This window comes from Mobula birostris, chromosome 6 (genome assembly GCF_030028105.1).
Source record: "Mobula birostris isolate sMobBir1 chromosome 6, sMobBir1.hap1, whole genome shotgun sequence".
NCBI classification, from domain to species: Eukaryota; Metazoa; Chordata; class Chondrichthyes; order Myliobatiformes; family Myliobatidae; genus Mobula; species Mobula birostris.
This window is the reverse complement of record NC_092375.1, coordinates 128,481,190-128,503,778: the sequence shown is the minus strand read 5'-3', so window position 1 is coordinate 128,503,778 and position 22,589 is coordinate 128,481,190. Positions and strand designations below refer to the sequence as shown.

General features: G+C 44.0%; 1 protein-coding gene across 25 annotated transcripts in view; it reads left to right on the top strand.

Annotated features, from left to right (window-relative positions):
• Positions 1-22,266, top strand: part of zdbf2 (zinc finger, DBF-type containing 2) — a 29,179-nt gene extending 6,913 nt beyond the window's left edge. For 7 of the 25 annotated variants that reach the window (XM_072261260.1, XM_072261259.1, XM_072261256.1 and 4 more), the window contains 5 exons: positions 4,131-4,292; positions 14,497-14,542; positions 14,966-15,071; positions 17,137-17,264; positions 19,363-22,266. In XM_072261260.1, coding sequence (XP_072117361.1) covers positions 4,131-4,292; positions 14,497-14,542; positions 14,966-15,071; positions 17,137-17,264; positions 19,363-22,156 — 3,236 coding nt within the window. In that variant the 3' untranslated portion in view covers positions 22,157-22,266. Of the gene's footprint in view, positions 1-2; positions 733-991; positions 1,051-4,130; positions 4,293-12,031; positions 12,198-14,496; positions 14,543-14,965; positions 15,072-17,136; positions 17,265-19,362 lie in introns of those variants that run through there. The other 18 variants (XM_072261262.1, XM_072261269.1, XM_072261268.1 and 15 more) reach the window with 8 other exon arrangements.
• The last annotated feature ends 323 nt before the right edge of the window (positions 22,267-22,589 follow it).

Sequence of the window (22,589 nt, the reverse complement as noted above, 5' to 3'; positions counted from 1 at the left end):
ATTTTGATCAACATTGCTTTTTATCATGTGCTCAATTCAGTGTGATTCTGTCTGATTGTATAAGCAGGTTATAAATGGAGGACCGTGAGTTTGTTATTTACATTGTTAATAATGTATGTGAGCACCTCAATGAAACTTTGGCCTTTGAATTTGTATCCCAACAAAGAAAAGGGATTGCATCTATATGCTGCCACGTCCATGTTGTGATCCCCCAAAAGATGTTTCATGGGGTGCAAAAAATAACTTTGGGGCATCAGAAGTCTAGTTTAGGAAAAACGTTCAGCAAAACATTGGGAGAAAAGATTGAAAGTATAGTCGTACAGTAAGGATACAAGCCGTTTGGCTCACCACGTGCATGCTGACGATCATACACCCCTTTACACCCAACCATTGTTATTCTCCCCATGCTCTAGCTTCATGTAATTTGGTATTGTGGAATATATTTGGTTTGAGGACAAATTTGTACAGGTAATGGCACTTATGGCCTTTGAAATCGCTGGATGTCTCTGGATTATCATGTAATTTTGAAAAAAAAACAAACCTCCATCTTTTTCTTGTTCTGACGAATAAATAATTGTTGGCGTTGTGAAAAGAATGCTCCTGTGACCTTCACCCCCCACACGTTGGTGGGTTATCTGACCAAATGAAAGAGAGAGAGTCACAGGCCTCCAAGGGAAAGCAGAATGGGACTGATGGGATTATTCTGCTAGGAAACAGCATGGATCTGATGGAGTGAGTGGCCACCTTTTGTGCTTTGATAACTTAAATAAATCACAGGAGCCCAGTTGCTTTCACTTCTCACATCTGGATATTGTCATTATTGTTCTGTTTCCAAGATTATAATTTATGCTTCAGAAAGAACATGTCTTTGGAAATTGGATTTTCTTCCAACTCCCAGAATGTAATTTTTATTCAATATTGGTTATAATTTGTTATTTTTGTATTCTATGCATTGACATCAGTAAAATTTACCTTTTGTACTCCCAACTAGAACAAGACACAAAAAGCTGGAGGAACTCAGCAGGTCAGGTAGCATCTATGGTTTCAAAGGTACATTTAACGTCAGAGAAATGTATATAATATACATCCTGAAATGCTTTTCCTTCGCAATCAACCACAAAAACAGAGGAGTGTCCCCAAAGGATGAATGACAGTTAAATGTTAGAACCCCAAAGATCTCCCCCCCCCCAGCTCCCCTCCCTCCCACGCGTAAGTGGCAGCAAGCAACGATCCACCCTGCCCCCATTCCCCCCCCTCCCCAGCAAATAAAAAGCATCGGCACCCACCACCGAGCACTCAAGCGTGAGCAAGGCAACAGTGAAGACACGGACTTGCAGTACCAGTACTCCAAAGACTACATTGTTCACCCAGCATGCAACATACCCCAGGCTCTCTCTCTCTCCCCCTAATAAGGGAGAAAGAGGTGTCTCCGTTTCACTGCGAGAGGGGAGACATAACAAACAATTTGTTGGTTTACGATGTTAAAAGTCGATTGCATCGCTTTTTCCAAGCGCTGTGCCTAAAGATCTCGGGTCTCTGGGCATACAGCCTTAGATCTTCCATCTCCCACAACACACCTGTCTTCTGCTCAGGCACCGACTTCCGATTTTCCCACCCCCGTCTCCAGAACCACGAAAACTCAGTCCTCCGAAGGCAAGCAGAGCTCTTAGGCCGAGCCCTTGGCATGCTGAACAACGGCCAGTCATGAAACCCTGAGAGCGGGCCCCATTCCCGCAAAGAACCAAAATCGATTTATCCAAAATCTGGATGAAGGGGGTTTCAGTTATGTAGATCTTGTTTTAGGTACAGAGGAGATGTCAGGGGTAAGTTTGTAATGCAGGGAGTGGTGAGTGTGTGGAATGGGCTGCCGGCGGTGGTGGTGGAGATGGAAACTATAGGGTCTTTTAAGAGACTCCTGGATAGGTACTTGGAGCTTAGAAAAATAGAGGGCTATGGGTAACCCTAGGTAATTTCTAAGGTAACGACATGCTTGGCACAGCTTTGTGGTCCGAAGGGCCTGTATTGTGCTGTAGGTTTTCTGTGTTTCCAACCGTGTGTAACTCCAGGTCAGGGTCTTCAAAAGAACCCTGAAAGGGAAAAAGAGGTATTAAAGATGAAAATAGAGCTGTTCTGAAGATGAAAGCAAAGGAGTCGTTGTTAGGCGCCATTAACCCTCTGCCTAAACTTGACTTGGCCCAAAACGTTGACTGTTTATTCCTCACCAGAGATGCTGCCTGACCTGCTGAGTTCCCCCAGCATTTTGTGTGTGTTGTTCTGGATTTCCAGCATCTGCAGAATCTCTTGTGTTTGTAGTAAACAATGGGGCTGGTTTGGGCACAGCAGTATAAAAGTAACCAGATTATCTGTATCCATGCGGTTAGTTACATATTGGCCAGAGCACAACTTCCCAACCCTACATGATGGTCTCGGCCTAAGTTTGCAGTCAAGCCTCTGGAATGGAACTTGAACCCATTATGAACTGTTTCAGGGAAAGGTCCTATGACTGAACTGTAGATGTTTGGTTACACTGCTCTACCATGTACAAAATATCTTTTTTGTACATGATCCAGGACAGAAGTGAGACAGACTGACTGGTTGAGTGATGTTGCAAGAACGATTCTGTGCATAATGTCAGTAGGACCATGGAATTGATTGTGGACTTCAGGAAGGGGAAGTTAGAACACACACCAGTGCTAATTGAGGGGTCAACAGTGGAGAGGATGAGCAATTTCAAATTCCTGGGTGCCAGCATCTCAGAGGATATATCCTGGGCCCAACGTATTGATGTAATCATGAAGAAGGCATGCAAGCAGCTATTCTTCATCAGGAGTTTGAGGAGATTTAGTATGATACCAAAGACTCTAGCATATTTCTATAGATGTACAGTGAAGAAAAATTCTTACTGGTTGCATTATAGCCTGGTATGGGGGCTCCAATGTGCAGGATCAAAAGAATCTACAAAGAGCTGTAGATTCAGCCAGATCCATCATGATCACACCCTCTCCATCATCAACAGCATCCTCAAAAGGCAGTACCTCAGGAAGGCTGCATTCATTGTTAAAGGCCCTCACCATCTGGGATATGCCTTCTTCATGTTACTACCAGCAGGGAGGAGCCTGATGATCCACACTCAATGTTTTAGGACCAGCTTCTTCCCCTCTGCCATCAGATATCTGAACAGTCCATGAACATGACCTCGCTATTCCTCCTTTGCACTCTTCCTTTATTTCTTGTAACTTGTAGTAATTTTTGTCTTGCATTGTACTGCTGCAACAATTTTCATGACATATGTCAGTGAAAATAAATAAATCAGATTCAATGTTTTTCCCAGTGTTTGATGATGATGTGCACAGTTTGATACAGATATAGACATGTAGGGTCCCGGTTCTATAGCAACTATTTAAGCACAACCTCAGATTAAAGGGCAGTCAGATAATTCAGGATTCAGATAACCAGTGATCACATGCAAGTATAGGATTTGGTGAGCTGTTTTAGGAAAATAACATAAATATTCAACAAGGGTGCAATTTATTTAGAACTTATTTAGTAATGTTCATTTAAAAAGGCACCTTTTGCTTTTTAAGAAACTGTTGGGTGACTAAGGTTCAACGCATGGTAAGTGTTCTAAGTATTATGTTGTAGCTTGATGTTGGGGGAAGAGATGTCTCCCAAAAATTTCTGGCATCTTCTCAGCAGGTTCTCCTTAAACACGTGCAGGGCTTCAATACATAAAATCATTGAAGCTTGCTCTATACACATTCTGTTCAGTTCATCAGTGTTTACTATAAAGTGTGTAGCCAATGCCACTGTCATTGGACTAATCACCAGAGGTCAGCACACATCAGTAGGAAGAGAATGGAACGTAGAACAGTACAGCAAAGGTACAGGCCGTTTTGATCTATGATTCTGTGCTAATTGAACTGCATTATATACTGCTTATACCACCTCCCCCTGGCAGTGCACCTGTGCATGCAGAGTTGTGCATCTGAGAGTAAACTTCACCATGTTTATTAAAAGAAAAATAATTAAATTTTAAACTTTTCTCTTCTTGCCTCAAACCCATGCCTTCCACCACCCAGCACTTCCAACCTCAGAAAAGACCGCTCACCCTGTCTCTGTCTCTTCACCAGGTCTCCCCTCAGCCCCTGATGCTCTAGAGAAAACGGCCCAAATCTGTCCAACCTTCTCCTTCCTGCGTGAGGGTTACCCTGACAGGGGTTATTCAGTGGATCTGGAATGTATGAACTTTGGTTCTGCGATCTCAACCAAAGCAGCATTATGGACATCTGCAGGTTTCTGACATGGCTGATGGTTGACTGGGCTGACAAAATGTCTTCAACCTGGAAAAATTAGCTCTGCTTCTCTTCCCACAGATGCAGCCTAACTGGCTGAATATTTCCAGCATCTTCTGTTGTGTTATATTGTCATTTTATATTTCAGGCTCTGCAGACAAAAATCAAATCCTTAGTGAGAAATAACATAGGATCAGAAGATGCAGAATCCTTGTGGGTAGAGTTAAGGAACTAGAGGGGTAAAAAAGGCTCTGGTAGGTGTTATATGCCGGCCCCTGAACAGTAGCCAAGGTGTGGCGTAAAAATTGCAATGGGAGATGGAAAAAGGGGCAATATTATGATAATTATGGAGGATTTCCATATGCAGCTATATTAATTGGGGAAGTTGGGTTGGTGCTAGATCCTAAGAGAAGAAATTTATAGAATGCCTATGTGACGGTTTTTTTTTAGAGCAGCTTGTGGTTGAGTCTATCTTCTGGTAAGATGGCGGTGCATTCAATTACTTCTACGGGGTCAACCAAAGGTATTATTGTCCTTTTTTTAGAAAATATTTTTTACAATCGCAAGACCCTGCTGGACATTAAGAACTTGGAGTACTGCAGGTCTACCCCATCAGTGAGTTGCTCATTGGGGGAGAAACTGAAGGAGCTGGAGGTGGTGCGGTTTTTACTGCTTCTGTGTCAGAGAGGCATCGGGGGTATTGGTGTGCAGGCCTAACAGCAAGTGATCATCTTAGTCGCTTATCTTGTGATTGTAAGACCCTGTTGGACATCGTTAATGTGGAATGCTGCAAGTCCGATTCACTGATTTATTGGTGGACAGTGGGGGAGTGGCGTGACTTTGGTCGTAGCAACGACTAGGCTTCAAGCTGCAGTGTTGCCTGTTTACAGCCGCTCAAGAGGGAGGTGTTGGAGTTGGTGCCCTCCACCGAAGGCAGCGTGGCACAGCATCCAAGCTGAAGTTGGTACTGCCACGCCCCCCCCCCCCCCCCCCCCCCAAATGTATGGGAGACCAGCTGTGTTGTATTCGGCTGCAAATTTCTGCAACGTTTGTGGACTCAAAGGCTTGGACTTTATTTTTTTTGTGACTGTATTTTACTGAAAACTTGTATGTGCTTTGTGCTATGTGTGACTGTTGCTAATGTATTCTGCACCTTGGCCCTGGAGGAATGCTATTTCATTTGGCTGTATTCATGTATGATTGAATAATAATTAAACTTGAACTGGGGGAAAAGATGATTCTGGATTTGGTGTTGTGTAATGATTAAGGAGCTTAAGGTAAAGGAGCCCTTAGAAGGCAGCGAATATAATATGGAGAATTCATCTTGCAGTTTGAGAGGGAGAAACTAAAATCTGTATTACAGTTGAGTAAAGGTAACTACATAGACATGAGGGGAGCTAGCCAAAGTTGAATGGATGGGTAACTAGCAGGGATGATGGTAGAGCAGCAATGGCAGATCATCTGGGAGTAATTCGGAGACCCAGGAATCATTTAATTGCAAATAAGTGTTCTAAAGGGAGGACAAGGCAACAGTGGCTGACAACGGAAGTCAAAATTGGTGGGAAGCTGCAGGATTGGGAAGCTTTTGGAGACCAATAGAAGGCAACTAAAGAAACAATAAGAGGAGAAAAGACTGAATATAAAGTTAAGCTAGCCAATAATGAGAGGGTACTAAAAGTTTGTCAGCTATATAAAGAATAAGTGAGAGACAAATCAGTATCGCACTGCTTGAAAATGACACTAGAGAAGTAGTAATGGGGAACAAAGACGTGGCAGCATAGCTGATTGAGTATTTTACATTTGTAGCAGACGCCAGCAACATGTCAGAAATTCAAAAGAGTCTGGGAGCAGAAGTGAGTAGTTGCAATTACTAAGGAGAAAGTGCTTGAAGCTGCAAGTTCTGAAGGTTTAAGCCACTTGAACTACTCAAGGGTTCTGAAAAAGGTGGCTGAAGAGATTGTGGTGCCATTAGGAATGATCTTCCAAGAATCACTGGAGTAGGGGATGGTTCCAGAAGACTGCAAAATTTCAAATGTTAGTCCACTCTTTGAAAGGGGCGGAGACAAATGGCAGGAATTCATAGGCCAATTAGCCTGACTTCATTGGTTGGTAAGATTTTAGTGTCCATTATTAAGGATGAAGTATTAGGGTTCATGATAAAATAGGCTGAAGTCAGCATGGAGATCTTGCCTAGCATTTGTTAAAATTCTTTGAGGAAGTAACACACAGGATAGGCAAAAGCGATGTTGTTTACATGGATTTTCAGAAAACTTTTGTCAAGATGCTGCACATGATATAAGAGCCCATAGTGTCTATGAAGGTTCTCAGTCATCCAGGACATTGTATACCAAGCAGTAGTAAATCAAGGCAACTGGATTTGCTGTGTTGTCTAGAAGACGTTTCACCATTCATCCGAGAGGTTTCTTCAGTTCTGATCCATGGGGGGTAGTTTTCCGGCTTATAAACTCTGAGTTGTTTAACGGTATAGCAATCACATGAGAGTCCTAGGGGTAATGAGAGGGTCATCAATCTTTGCATGAATGGAGATGTGAACTGTCGTGGAGACACTGGGGTAGAGATGTTGGGACTGCATTGTAAGTAGCTGATAGGTGGTGTCGTGCTCCACCCCTCCGTTCAGGGATGGGTTTTCCAGTTTGACAAAGATGACTTTTTTAACCTCTTTCAAACCGCCTGCCCTCCCTGTTCAAAATGTGCACATTGTTATCATCATTTGAAAGAAGCAAAGATAAGACTAATAACCTCATTACCTCTATGACTCTTAATGACCCTCGTGATTACTATACCTTTAAACAACTCAGTTTATAAGCCAGAAAACTACCCCCCATAGATGAGAACTGAAGAAGCCTCTCGGATGAGTGGCGAAACATCTTCTAGCCAACAAGGCAAATCTAGTTGCCTTGATTTACTACTGCTTGATGAGAGCCCATGGTATTACAGGAAGGGTACTAGCATGGATAGAAGATTGGCTGACTGGCAGGAGGTAAAGAGTGGGAATAAGAATGGCACCCAATGACTAGTCGTGCCCCACAAATGTCAGAATTGGGCCCACTACATTTTGTTATATGTAAATGGTCTGGATGATAGAATTGATGGCTTTGTGGCAAAGTTTGCAGATAATATGAAAGTAGGTGAAGGGGCAGGTAGGTTGAGGAAGCAGGGAATCTGCAGAAGGACTTGTATCGATTGGGAGAATGGGCAAGGAAGTGGCATATGGAATACAGAATAGGGAAGTGTCTGTTCATGCACTTTGGTAGAATGTTTCCCTGTGGCCTTGCAACTTATTCCCTTACACTTGCACTTTAACTTCCCTATGACTCTCTTCGGCACCCACCTACACAGGAATAACTCAGTGGCTAAATAACATATGGATCACTCTTCCGAATTGCATTAACATTATCCTACAACCGAGAACTTTCCTTATCAACAACCACAATGACAGGTTTGGTACCATGAATAAAGTTCTTTTTTTTAATTTTGGCCTTTATGGATCATTAATGTATATCACAAAAAGCCACATTCAGCCTCTGAGTTGGAATGAGGAAGTGTTTTAGATGCTTACTGACATTTTGGAGTTAAGTTGCCTTTTTGTTCTGGACTCCTAATGGTAGGAAATAAGATTTGGAAAACATAAAGCTTTAGTCATTAACCTCTGCAATTGGATTATTCAATACTCCATACTGAAACAAACACCCAAGTTTCACATCACATTCAGGAACAGTTATTACCTTTCAACCATCAGGCTCCTGAACCAGTATGAACAACTTCACTCACCTCAACTCTGGACTGATTCCACAACCTATAGACTCATATTCAAGGGTCTACAACTCATTTTCTGTTTTATTTATTTATTTGTTTGTTGTTTACTTTTGTGTTTACAGTTTGTCTTTTGCACATTGGTTGTCAGTCTTTGTGTATAGTTTTTCATTGATTCTATTGTATTCTAATGTGAATGCCTGCAAGAAAATGAATCTCAGGATAGTACATGATATATGTACAGTACTTTGATAATAAATTTACTTTGAATATTACTGGCACACCACACAATAGTACACAAACCCTTCATCCTTAACGGCTTGAAGCATAAAGGATACTTAAATGCACTGTCTTCTGATGTAAAGACAAGCATGCCATCGCTGCAAGAAATTGCCCTTGTGGGCTCAAACCAATGAAGCTTGTTGAAGTATGAGGCACTGCATTCTGGATCTTGAGAACAATTGGTTTGGTGTTGGAGGAGCTGCAGCCATTGTTGACTGGAATTGATACCAAGACCAAACAGGTTCAATTGTAAAAAGTTGAATGTATGTTTCTATTGAGTAGAGGATATTATGAAGTGATTGATTTGAGAGTGATTATTACAATTAAATGATTGGGTTGTTCGCTTGTGTTAGCTGCATTTCCTCTGGCACTGGGAAGCATGAGCAAGGAGCAGAACACATTGTGAGCCATGTTGTTCGAGAGTGGTGCCTGGAAGGAATCCACACACAGAAAGTAGTGGGAATTTAGGTGCCCAGAGATCCCCATCATTGGCCATGTCATCATCTCAGAGTTACCATTAGGCAGGAAGTGCAGAAGCCAGAAGTCCTACATCACCAGGTTCAAAAACAGCTATTTCCATTTCACCATTCAGTTCTTTCTTTCTTTTCAAATCTTTTTATTATTATATTATACAAAAGAAATAACACGAGTACATTGAAGTAACAACACTTACAATGTCTCAAAAAATACATTATCTTAAAGATTGAAAAAAAATTTGTGATAACAAAAAAAACCTACTAAGCAGATAAAGTGAGGGAAAAAAAAACATTAGGTGTACAACCCCGGAGCCATGCGTCATACAAAAAGCTTCTAAAAATAAACATCAAACGGCCAGAAAGAAAAGAAAATATACCAAAAAATTTACAATTAGATCGTGGAAAAAAATCTATCAATTAGCTCAAATGATGATAACGAGCAAATGAGCCCCATCTTTTCTCAAAATCAAATAAAGGTTCAAAGGTTCGACTTCTGATTTTCTCCAAACTAAGACATAGCATCACTTGAGAGAACCATTGTGACAAAGTGGGAGCTGGTAGTCATTGTGATGGATGTACATCTGAGATAGCTACACTGACACACATGTTTTGGTCTTGTTCTATATTGGAACAGTTCTGGAAGTCGGTTTTTTCAATAATTTCTAAAGCACTTAAAATTAATCTACAACCTAATAAGTTAATTGTGCTTTTTGGAATAATTCCTCAAAATATTCATGGTATTTCTGTGTCTGACCAACATGTTATTGCATTTGTTACATTGATAGCTAGGGGAGCCATTTTGTTGAAGTGGAAGGATTGAGTTCTTATCAATACTAATCTGTCTCAGTTTAGCTACACTGTGACAATGTGCACAGCAATGGACATTTTTTTGTTCTAATTATGTTCTTACAAGTATACAGTATTTACATATTATCACGTGCTCTGTGTTGTGATGCTGCTGAAAGGAAGTGCAAATACAAAAGAAAAAATAATAAATAAGCAAATAAATGTTAAGAACGTGAGATGAAGAGTCTTTGAAAGTGAGACCATAGGTTGTGGGAACAGTTCAGTGATGGGGCGTGAAGTTATCCCCTCTGGTTCAGGAGCCTGATGGTTGAGGGGTAGTAACTGTCTGAACCTGGTGGTGAGAGTCTTGAGGCTCCTGTACCACCTTCCTGATGGCAACATTAAGAAGAAAGTACGAACTGGGTGGTTGGGGGTCTCTGATGATGGATGCTGTTTTCCTACAACAACACTTCATGTTGATGTGCTCAGTAGTGGGGAGGGTTTTACCCATGATGGACTGGGCCGTATCCACTACTTTTTGTAGGATTTTCTGTTCAAGGTCATTGGTGTTCCTATACCAGGCTGTGATGTAGCTAGTCAATATACTTCACCACACATCTATAGATGTAGCCAAGTGGTTAGGGCATTGGACTAGCGACCTGAAGGTCGTGGGTTCGAGCCTCAGCCAAGGCAGTGTGTGTGTCCTTGACCACACAATGCTCCAGTCCACCCAGCTGAAAATAGGTACTGGCAAAAATGTTAACCTCGCAATAGACTGGCGTCCTTTATGGGGGGGGGGAGTCTCGGACTCTCAGTCGCTTCACGCCACGGAAACCGGCATAAGCTCCAGCCCGATGGGCCACAAGGCTCGTGACAGACTTTAATAAACACATCTATAGAAGTCAGTCAAAGTTATAGATGTAATTCGAATCAGGTTATTATCACTGGCATGTGTCGTGAAATTTGTTAACCTAGCAGCAGCAACAGTTCAATGCAATACATAATATAGAAGAAAAAAACCAAAATAAGATAATATTAAATGAATCAATTACAGTGTGCATATACTGAATAGATTAAAAATCGTGCAAAGAACAGAAATAATATATATTTAAAAAGTGAGGTAGTGTCCAAGGGTTCAATGTCCATTTAGGAATCGGATGGCAGAGGGGAAGAAGCTGTTCCTGAATCATAAGTGTGTGCCTTCAGACTTCTGTACCTCCTACCTGATGGTAACCTTGGGTGCTAGAGGTCCTTAATAATGGATGCTGCCTTTCAGAGACACCGCTCCTTGAAGATGTCCTGGGTACTTTGTTGTTGTTTTTTTCTTTTAGGCGTGTGCGTGCATCTGTGATGATGACTTTTTCATTGCTTTTTACAAGGCGCGGAGCGAGAGAGAGAGACTGTGTGGCACGCCATTCCTCACACAGACATTTTCGCAGTATTTTTCCCTTTATGTTACGAGGTCAAGTTGCGATCTCGACACTCAAGCCGGCACGGATGGAAAGCGTACTCTGGAACAGAACAGACTGGTTTCGAACCCGGGAACCTCCGCTCCCAGGTCTGGCGCTGTTGACATTGCACCACCAGCCGGCCTGTCCTTGGTACTTTGTAAGCTAGTACCCAAGATAGAGCCGACTAAATTTACAATCCTCTGCAGCTTCTTTTGGTCCTGTGCAGTAGCCCTCCCATACCAGACAGTGATGCAGCCTGTCAGAATGCTCTCCACAGTACATCTACAGAAGTTTTTGAGTGTATTTGTTGACATACCAAATCTCTTCTAACTCCTAATGAATTATAGTCGCTGTCTTGCCTCTTTATAACTACATCAATATGTTGGGACCAGGTTAGATCTTCAGAGACCTTGACACTCAGGAACTTGAAACTGCTCACTCTCTCCACTTCTGATCCCTCTATGAGGATTGGTATGTGTTCCTTTGTCTTACCCTTTCTGAAGTCCACAATCAGCTCCGTCTTACTGACATTGAGTGCCAGGTTGTTGCTGTGGCACCTCTCCACTAGTTGGCATATCTCACTCCTGTACGCCCTCTCGTCACCACCTGAGATTCTACCAGCAATGGTTGCATCATCAGCAAATTTTTAGATGGCATTTGAGCTGTGCCTAGCCACAAAGTCATGGTTATATAGAGAGAGTAGAGCAGTGGGCTAAGCACACACCCGCTGATGTGCACCAGTGTTGACTGTCAACGAAGAGGAGATGTTATCACCAATCTGCACAGATTGTGGTCTTCCGGTTAAGAAGTCTGGATCCAATTGCAGAGGAGGTACAGAGGCCCAGGTTCTGCAGCTTCTCAATCAGGATTGTGGGAGTGATGGTGTTAAATGCTGAGCTATAGTTGATGAACAGCATCCTGACATGGGTGTTTGTGTTGTCCAGGTGGTCTAAAGCCATGTGAAGAGCCACTGAGATTACATCTACTGCTGACCTATTGTGGCGATAGGCAAATTGTGATGGGTCCAGATCCTTGCTGAGGCAGGAATTCATTCTGAATTATGCCAAACTCCTAAGGAAGTAGAGGTGCTGCTGTGCTTTCTTCGTAATTGCACTTGCGTGCTGGACCCAGGGCAGGTTCGCTGAAATAATTTCTCCACCTTTGCTAACTCTCTCCTCCTTTGATCCCTCGACGAGGAATGGCTCATGGACCTCTGGTTTCCTCCTGAAGTCTATAATCAACTCCTAGGTGTTGCTGACATTGAGTAAGCAGTTGCTGTTGTGACACCACTGAGCCAGATTTTCTACCTCTCTCCTATATGCTGATTTGTTACCCTTCAAATTTCCCACTCTTCAAATTTACATCAGATACAAGCTTAGCCTGTCTACCTTTTCCTCAGTAACCCACCCATTCCAGCTATTAGTCGAATAAATATTATCCTGTATGCCCCAAAGCTGTTAATATCCTTCTTTAAATAAGCAGACTTGTCCTGCGTCTCTCTCCAGATGTGAACTTGCCAATGCCCCATGAAACTGAGGCATAACATCTGTATTGTGTTCAATTCCCGAAATGTTGACTGTTGTGTCCTGAGGCAGGGTCTTGGCCCGAAACATCGACTGTTTATTCATTTCCAAGGATGCTGCCTGACCTGCTAAGTTCCTCTGTGTTGCTTTGGATCTCCTGCATTTGCAGAATCTCTTGTGTTTAATGACATTATTCACTGTACTTGTAAATCATGTACTAGAACAGCCCTCTATTTCTCAAAACACTGCAATCGCTTGCCATTTGGATAAGATTGTTGCCTGCCAAAATGGCAAATCTCACATTTTCCCATATACTTCATTTGACGGATGTCTGCTCATTCATTTAATCCATTTAACCCCCTTGCAGCCTCTTTCTGTCTACTTCACAACTTGTTTTGCAGCCTATTTTTGTGTCTTCAGGAAATTCTGCATCCAAACTTTTAGTGGCCTCATCCATGTCTCCTAACTTTTGCCAGTTAGGAGACCCATTTACACCTATAGTTTTCTGTAAGCCAGTCAGTCTCATATCCGCACCTACATATCTAATTAGATAGCACAAATAAAATTACTTCCCTTTCACAAGACCACATTGAATTTTCTGGATACCCTGCTATCATATGCAGTGATTCTGGTTAATTGGTACACATTGGAATGAGTACATTTTGGCCCAATTAAGCAGCTGCGACAATTGGGTATTTAAAAAAAGACAAACTACCATTTAACTGAGTAACATTTTAAGTATTTAAATGAAATACAGAACAGATTAGAACATTACTAATATTTTTAGAGTATTCTAATAATTATTGGCAGAGGAATTCATCAGCAATATTTTAATTGTAAATGAACAAAATCAGTGCAGACACCTAGTGTAGGTAATGAACTGCCTTCATGCTGTGCTTTAGATGACTGCATCCTCCAAGTCTTCATCTTTCATTATAACTTTCAAGATGATTGTCGATACCTTCTCAATTCCTAACTTGCTGAAGTAGTGAAATTATTTCATTTTCACTCCCATCCCTTTCTGGCATCTTCAAGCCTGAATGCTTGAAACTGTGGTGATCTGAAATGTCGTACTGTGTATTTCTTGCCAACTATCAGTGACAAAAATCACTGTTTTTTGAACACAAACACATGCAACTGATCGCCCTAAGCACAGTGCACGTGACAGATGCTAGTTAGAAACTGTTCGCCAATGGTCTGCTGCTCAAATTAAGAGGCATAGTAGCCCAAATAATCAAAGGGAATCCCGGCTATTTTCTTGTTTTTTTTAAAGTTTTCTTTATGAGTTGTCCCAAATAACTGACTGCCCCAATTTAAGTGATGGCCCAATTAACCAGAATCCACTGTAGTTATTAATAAGAGCTCCAAATTTTTTTTCTGTGGTAGATGTTAAACTAACTGGCAGAGCTTTCTACTTCCCTCCCCATTCTGAATAAAATGGTTAGATTTGCTACTTTCCTGTCTACTAGAAATTTCATGGGAATTTTGGAAAATGAAAACCAATGCATTAAGTATCACTTTTGAGACCCAGGGTCATATCAATCTGCAGCTCCAATGATTTGCTCACTGCTGGTAGTAAACTTCCCAGGTAACTTCCTCCCTTCCAATTCCCATTTTATACCTATATTTGGATGTTACATATCCACTGTAATGAAAAGGAATACAAAATACTTATTTAATTTCTTACCAAACTCAACATTACGCAGCTCTGTTGCAAAAGGCAATTTATCAATGTAGTTAATTTTATCTTTGCCATCAAATAACATGTAGTGCAGGTAAACTTGTAAAGTGTTTTGCTGATTAGAGAAGTTGTAAGGAACATGAGAGAGTTTCCAAAGCAGCATCTGAATTTGTATTCTTGTTAGTAGTAGAACTAAATTTATAATCAAACTCTTCTTTTGATTTATGACAGATGTACAAAGGAATGAGCACTTTGCAGAGATGACGGACAATGCCAGGTAATTAGACAAATGTTGAGTTAAAAGGCTTTGGTATTATTTGGGAGGTAATACATACTGGCTATGTATAACACATGATTAGAATGCCATTACTAAACCCAACAGATTGCTTGAGGAGAATTGGAAATCCATTAAGATATATTAAAGCGCTAACCATCTTGAGTCCATTGAGGTTTAGGATGGAATGCTCTGATTATGCAAACATCAAAAGAATAAGTAAAGGCTTTAATGTAAGAACTGACATTAAGGAAAAAGGGGCTATGAAAGAACAGAAGGAAAATTATATTAAACATGGACATCATTGAGGTATATAAAAGGTCTTGGGAATTGCTGATGTGAGGATTGTACATAAAACATTGCCCAGCGTAGTGCAAGTTTTAATATCTGTCCAACTCCATCAATATTCTGCTTTCCCCTTTGCAGTGGCAGTGGAGCGTACACAGAGCAACCTGCTCCAGAGAGACTCCCCATGCAGAGCAAACGGGGCTACTGTGCTTGCTGCCAGGAGCTGTACAACTGCCTTGAACAGGTGAGGATGTCTTATGAGCTCAGCAACCACTGTTATCCAAGACTACATCTTGCTATGAAAAAATAATTCAGTGCAGCAATATTTATTTTCTTGGTTTAGTGCTCACTATAATTTATAAATTGAAACTCCATATAAGTGGCTTTAGTGCCTAATCTAGACTGTTTACAACCCATTTTAAGGGAACACTGCATGGTTGGAGGTCCTGTTTGTCACCTCTGCACCCCCAGTATCAGACAGTAGAATGATCTCCCAGTATTTATGCCCACTGGTACTACTAAAACAGGTGTAACTGGTGGTTTATCAAGTGGAACTCTGCAAATTGGCTGCCATGCCTCCTTCATCACAATAATATCTACCGTTCGGAAAAATAGGATTAAGCACAGGGATATCCTGAGATTGTAAAAGGGCAGCTAGTTTGTTAAAGATGTTTGAATAAGTTCTGCAAGTACAAATCCTCCTATTCCAACATTGAGAATAATGACTTTTCCTTATGTCCTGTACAGCAGTTTGCTTCTCCCCAAGAAGTACTTGGATATTGCCTTGGTTGTTGCTTTCCCTCTGGGAGTCTAATGGGTGATGTGAGTGGGCCAACCTGGAGAGCTGAGTTGACACCTGCCAATCACTTCATCAGAACCCACTGGGGATCTCACTGAAACCCATCAAATATTCAGAAGTCTAGACAGAGTGGACGTGAAGAGGATGTTTTCTGTAGCGGGGGAGTTTAGGACCAGAGGGCACTGCCTCTGAATACAAGGATGTTTCTTTAAAACAGATAAGGAATTTCTTTAGCCAGAGGATGGCGAATCTGTGGAATGCATTGCCACAGATGCTTTGGGTGTATTGAAAGCAGAGATTGATAGGTTCTCCTTTAGTAAGGGCATCAAAGGGAGAAGGCAGGAGAATGGGGCTCAGAAGGATAATGAATTATGATTGAATGGTGGAGCAGACTCTATGGGCTTAATTCTACTCCCTTGTCTTATGATCCAGAATTCTTGGCCCAAAAGGTCAGTGGAAGAGAAGATGGAAAGGAGAATGGTTGCCCCTGCAGACCCAGTGGATTAAATTGTCTCTTGTACTGTGATATCACCAGAGTGATGGACCTTCAGATTTATTTTCCAGAGGAGATGTTTAGCTAAGATGCTGCCTGACCTGTGGTGGACACAAGGTTATTTGGAGTAGAGTGCTTAGATTGTTCAAAAGGTCAAAGACCAAGGTGGGGGGGGCATAGAGAAATTCTGTTGTAGTGATCAAAGACCAAGGGGAGCCCTGGGATGGCAAGGGGCGAGGCACTGAGAAATTCCTGGTGTTCAAGCCCCACTCTCAATGTGTCTGCAGAAGTCTTTGCTAACACCAGTGTGTCGCTGATGGACTGCTACATGGCCTGAGGTGCCATTGTCTAGATGAGTTTTTCCTCCCTCCATCGGGCTAGAAAGGCTTCAGATGGAAGAAATGGGCATTTTCCAAACTTAGACTTTAAGGACTTGTGGAAAGGTGCTGTGAGAAAATTGGCTGCAGCGTTTCCTGACTGAAATTCTCTCATCTTGTCCGGCACAAAGACCAGCGCCGATGAGTGGTTGAGAAGTTGTTGAAGTCAAGCTAATTCTTTGAATATTGTTGAACATTCCGAACCTGATATCAAGCCTGGATTCATATACCTCCTTCTCAGGTCACAGACTGATGTTGGATCTCTGCCAAATGGTAGAAAGTGTGGCACCGACATGAAAGAGGATCTAACTTGGCAACATACTTGGCAGAGGGCTAATGCCTGGGCCCTCGCAAGTGAAGTGTTAATACCGGATACGTAGCAGTCTGTATCTATTGGAGAGCAAGTGAAAGGGAGCAGGATCAGGCTGTGCTGTTCATAAGATTGGGTAAACAGTCCGCAGGGCTCTGTCCAGCGGCTTGTTTTATAAAGGTGCTTGGAGCACTTGGTCCATCGTGCTACTTAGAGTGGACTACCTGCCGAGGATCAAGGTAGGAGCTGGGTAGGGGTGGGAAGTAGGTCACAGTGGCACGAGAGCAGCGTGGGGTCGATCTCCACTGACTGTGCTTTCTTTTGGTTCAGCACCTGCAGAGCACGCGGCACAGGCAGTCAGCCGGCGAGTCCCGGAACCAGTTGGTGGCAAAAAGCCTCATGGAGCGTTTCCTGCAGGATGTGATACAGTACCATCCCTCCCGATACAAGGACAACAGGTAAAGGAAGGCAGTCTTCAACCCAGTGACTCGTAATCTCGTAACTCAGATTCCAATTTATTTATCGCATCTACATGGAAATATACAGTGAGTGGGTCATTCACATTCACAACCAACACACCCAAGGGTATGCCGGGGACAGCCCAGCCCACAAGTGCTGGCACACGTTCCAGCATCAACATAGCATGTCCCTACCACAACAACACGAGCAGCAGCAGCAATGACAGAACAAGACAACAACAACTTAGCCTAGCCTAGACTCTCAAACTCACAGACTTTGGGCCTCCAACCTCAATCCTCTGGCCTGGACTTGCCCTCTACTTCCGGGTTCACCAACTTCAACTTCGGTCTTCAACCATTCAGGCTGTCTACCTCCAGAATCACCGAGCTCTGGACCTTTGGCAGATGGTGTCTGGCTGCTATCTTGACCAGTATATGAATTGTTTTTTTCACCGTGGATGTGTTAGTTCATCTTTGTAACAACAAAGTCAGAACTGCATTGTAACCTTAAGGTTCCACTTTTAAAATGGCAGTCGAGATTGCTTATCTCACGGTGTCTCTGTAGCACCTCATGTGTTATGGAATGATAATAGTGCTACTGGAAATTCCTATCTCTTGTCAAGACTTACGATGGTACTGGAGTATTCTGACTATCACAAAGTACATTAAAAGCAAAATTCTCCTTTTCTCTTTTCAGTCCACAATTGGTCATCTGATGGTCTTTGCATATAAGCACTTTTGATCTCGAGTCTATAAATTATCCTATGAAAAATCATGTCCTATTTTTGTATTCATCCAACATCAGGCTCCAAAAGGCAAGGCACAAAATGCTGGAGGAATTCAGTGGCTCAAGCAGCATCTGTGGAGGAAATGAGCAGTGGATGTTCCTCCAGGTTTTTTGCCTGGTTCCAGCATTTGCAGTCTCTCGTATTTCAAAAATGTTGACCATTTGATCTCTAAAGGACCTGGGGTAACAATGGTTGGCAAGTTTCCCCGCATCTGCAGAGTATTTTCTGTTCCCCAAAGGTTATACCAGTGTGGAAGGGAAGACAAGAAAGAGAAAAGGAAGAAACCAGTGCCACAGTTTTCTTCAGCAGTGTCTGGTACCATTTCCTGAAGGGGGAGGAACTTAAGAGGCAGGATTCTACTGAAGTGGGGTGCTTAGTAAAAATATTTCACTGTTAGATTGTGCATCAGGGTTGGGGTACGAAAATAAGTTGTTTTTTTTAAATCAAAGTACATACGCTCATTACCTCCTGTACCTCAAAGTGGACACCGAGTGTATATTAATGGTCTTCTGCTGCTGTAGCCCATCCACTTCAAGGTTTGGCACATTGTGTATTTAGAGATGCTCTTCTGCACACCACTGTTGTAACACATGGTTATGAGTTACTGTCACCTTTCTGTCAGCTTGAACCAGTGTGGTCATTCTCCTCTGACCTCTCTCATTAACAAGGCATTTTCACCCACAAATTGCTGCTCACTGGATGTTGTTTTTTGATTTTCGCACTATTCTCTGTAAACTGTAAAGATTGTTGTATGTGAAAACCCCAGAAGATCAGTTTCTGAGTTAATCAAATCACCACATGTGGCACCAACAATCATTCCATGGTCAGAGTCACTTGTATCACATTTCTTCCCCATTCTGATGTTTGTTCTGAACAATAACTGAACCTCTTGACCATGCCTGCATGCTTTTATGCATTGAGTTGCTGTTACACGACTGGCTGATTAGATATTTGCATTAACAAGCAGGTGTACCTAATTTATGAAAAAGATGAACAAAGACAGACAAACGCCCAATGTGTAAATAAAAATAATAAATAGATTTTTTTTAAAAAACTGAATGTGTTGTAGAGTTCTTGAAATGTGGAATCAGCTAAGTGTTCAGATGAATAAAGTTATCCACACTGATTCAGGAGCCTGGTGGATGTAGGGTAATAACTGCTCCTGAACGAGGTGGTGTGGGACCTAGGGCTCCTGTCTGGTTGTACCAACTTGCTGTACCAATCTACCCTGCTAGATGGTCTTAATTCTGATCGCAGAAGTCTTTAAATTTTCCAGTGTGCTAATATTTGTTTTGTTTTGTTTCACTCAGGCCAACCTACACGGACCTACCGTCAGTCAGTGCCCCGCTGATTCCTAGAAAGGAGCTTGCCGACATACACTCCTACCAGGACGACAAGGAGACTGTTGGGACCAGAGAGGAGTTGCCGAGCACAGATAACGAATCTGTCCGGTCAGCGCGTGCATTGGGTGCTAAGAACGTCACTGACTGCAGCCAGGCCAGAGGCAGTAATGTATCTTCTGTGCCTGTTGGGGACCCAACAAGTAGAAAAGACCCCGGAGTTGGAGACCCAGTGTCTGAAGAGCAGGTTGAAGTCAGCTTGCCTTCCTATAGAGCGTTATGTAGGACTACAGTTTTAAATGCAAGCGAGGGCATTCTATCTTGTGGCAAAGCAGAAAGGCATAGCAGTCGCATTGCTTTGGGCGTATATAAACCAGCATCGAGGGGAGGAATCGGGGACTACAGTAAACCAAAAGTCATCTGCTCTCATGAGGATCATGGACACTGGAATCCTACTGGTCAAGTTAGCCTTCCTGATGTCTCCTCAGGGCTAGCTTCTAAGTTTTCCAAATTGCACCACGTTAACTCTCAGGGCACGATGGCAGGTTCTCCACTTCCGCAACTCAGGGACCACGGCGAAGGACGCAGCCTGCACTGTCCTGGTGGACCAAGCCAGCCCGAGGAGCTCCAGGGCAGCAGCACTTTCCCCCATGGTGATAGGCCAACAGGAGGCGAAGCGGCTGTCCGCACGAAGGATCTGGTCTCGGAGACCATAGAGACGGTCATTCAGAAATACTGTACCCGGCAGGCATCGCAGCCTCGAGACAGTGACAGCGAGGACTCGGCTGATGGTCAGCATCGACATCGAGGGAAAAGGTTGGAGAGGAATCAGCAGGCGAAGAAAGCGCCTCTGGAGAAAGAGTATTGTACACTATCAAACAGCTGCAAAATGGCTTGCAGCAAGCAGGTGCTACAAGAGACGGCGTCTTGCTTCAAGAAAATGCTGTCTTTAACCCTCTCCTGTGAAGCTAAATCTGGGGGGCAGTACCAGGGCATGGGGGAAGACATGGAAAGTTCAGGAGGCAGTATCTGCTCCTTGGGCAGTCAGCTGGGACAGCTAAAGTCCAGCAGCAGCTCAGAATGGAATGCCTCCGTGAAGATGGAGAAGCGCAGTTCGAGAGTGCCAATGAGGGACCTGGAGCTGATGACAGATGCACGAATCTCACTTGACGACCACGGCTACAAAACTCAGCTGAGCTCGGTTCTGCGCTCCCAGGCAGAAGAATGTGACAAGATGGAGATAGAGAACGTCAGCCCTGCAGAGAGCAGCAAGAAAGCCGAACAAACTGAAGAGAAACCACGCCCCCTGGAGACGGAGCAGAGGCTTCAGTCACTACCGTACGTGCCGCCATCTTTTGCTGGAAAGACTTGGTCAGAGATCATGGCAGAGGATGATCTGAAAGTGGAGGCACTTGTGAAGGAGTTCAAGGAGGGCCGATACTTGTGTTATTTTGACAGTGAGTCTTTAGCCAACTACGGAAGGAAACAAAAGAAACCGCACCGGGCTGGGGTGAAGGACGCATTAAAAGGCACGTCCCAGGCATCAGTCGACAGTCACCCAAACGTCCCTTCACCCGAAGCATTGCCACACTTGACGGATGACGACAGGGATGACGACAAGGATGATGAGCTTCCCCCTGCCCTGTGCCGGGCATCAGTGGGCAAGAAGCCCGCCTTGAGGCACTGTCGTCTGGCATCCAGGTGCCAGATCGTCAAGGTCAGCCATGGTACCCAGACCAGTGAAATCAGCTACCCGATAGTCAAAAAAAAATCCAGAAGGCTGGATCAAGAACCCGAGAACTTTTGGAGTGGGCTGGAGCAAGCTGAGAGGCCAGATATGAAGACCAGGCTGTGCTCCCTGAGGCTGCCCAGATCCTACAGCAGGATTATGAGCCCAGTGCAGCCCAGGACGGTCATCTACGTCCTGTCTTCACCTGACTTTGACTCGGGGCAGGCTGCCTCGCTGGAAGGGAAGAGGAGCTCCAGGACCCTGCAGGAAGGTGCCAGCCCGACCAAGTACAAGTACAAGAAATCACCAGTCAGGTACTACGACCCAGTCACCAACAGAATCCTCAAGACGCCGCCCAGCAGCCTAGCTTCGTCCCACCATGTGCGCCAGCTCTTCAGGAACCTTAGCCCGGACATCAACATGGGGCTGCCCACTGATGAACACAGAGCTCCCGCCAAGTTGCAGCCAAAGGCTGGTGGGAGCTGCGGCCCGCTGCAGGCTGGTAACAGTGCGGCCTCTGGCTCCCGGCCGCCAGCCGCCGCACTCAAGTCCCGGGACCGCGGCTTGGGGGAGGCCCCCAGCAGTGACTGCCCATCCAAGAGCACGGGCTCCCGGTCAGACGGGGCCTCGCTGCCTTTACCCCAGGTCCTGCCCGATCAGAAGAGCCTAGTCTTGTCACCGCTCGGGGCAGACGGGCCCAACCCACCCTTCAGCAGGCTCAACGTGTACGCAGGCCCAAAGAGCAGGCGTGCCCCCGAGACGGAGAACCCAGACGCAGTCTCCGAAATGGACAGTCCACCGCTCGACAACCTGAGGGGTACTTCATCCTGCTCCCACGTCGGAACCCCGCCAGCTGCTGCAGTCTCCCCCTGCAGCCCTCCACGCCTCCGCTCCAGCCTCCGCCGGCCCGCCGGCAAAGACAGCTCCTTGGGGGAGAAGGTACTGCGGAGGGAAGCCGGGAGTGGGGAGGTGGCTGCCAGAGATAGGGCATCCTACCGCCGGGGCCAGAGGCAAGGTCCCCGCAAAAGGAAGTGAGCTTTCCCCACCCCCCACACCAGGGCCAGCCAGCACGTTCTTTCTGTTTCTTTTGTATGAAGTACTTCAGGGAATTTGCAGTTAAAGCAGCAGCTGTATTTTTATAAAGATTCCTTGTGGGTTTTGTTGTTATTCTTTTAAAAGTATCCGAGTCAAAATAGAAAGAGGCAGCACCTAAAGGTGCACACAAGTTGTCTTCCTCACTTGCAACATTTTCAGCAAAACTTTCACAATCTTGGCACTACTGTGATGATGAAGCACTCCTTAATAACTGCATCTGACTCGCTGATCGGTCTCAAATGTGGGCTGTGTGTGTGGCTGAGGCCAGGGTCTGGACTGTGGTCTAGAAATGCAGCCAAACCTGGCGTTGAAGTGGGGCTGGGTCCAGGGTTCAGACTGTGGGCCATTTTGTGTCACCACAGTGTGGGTTGGT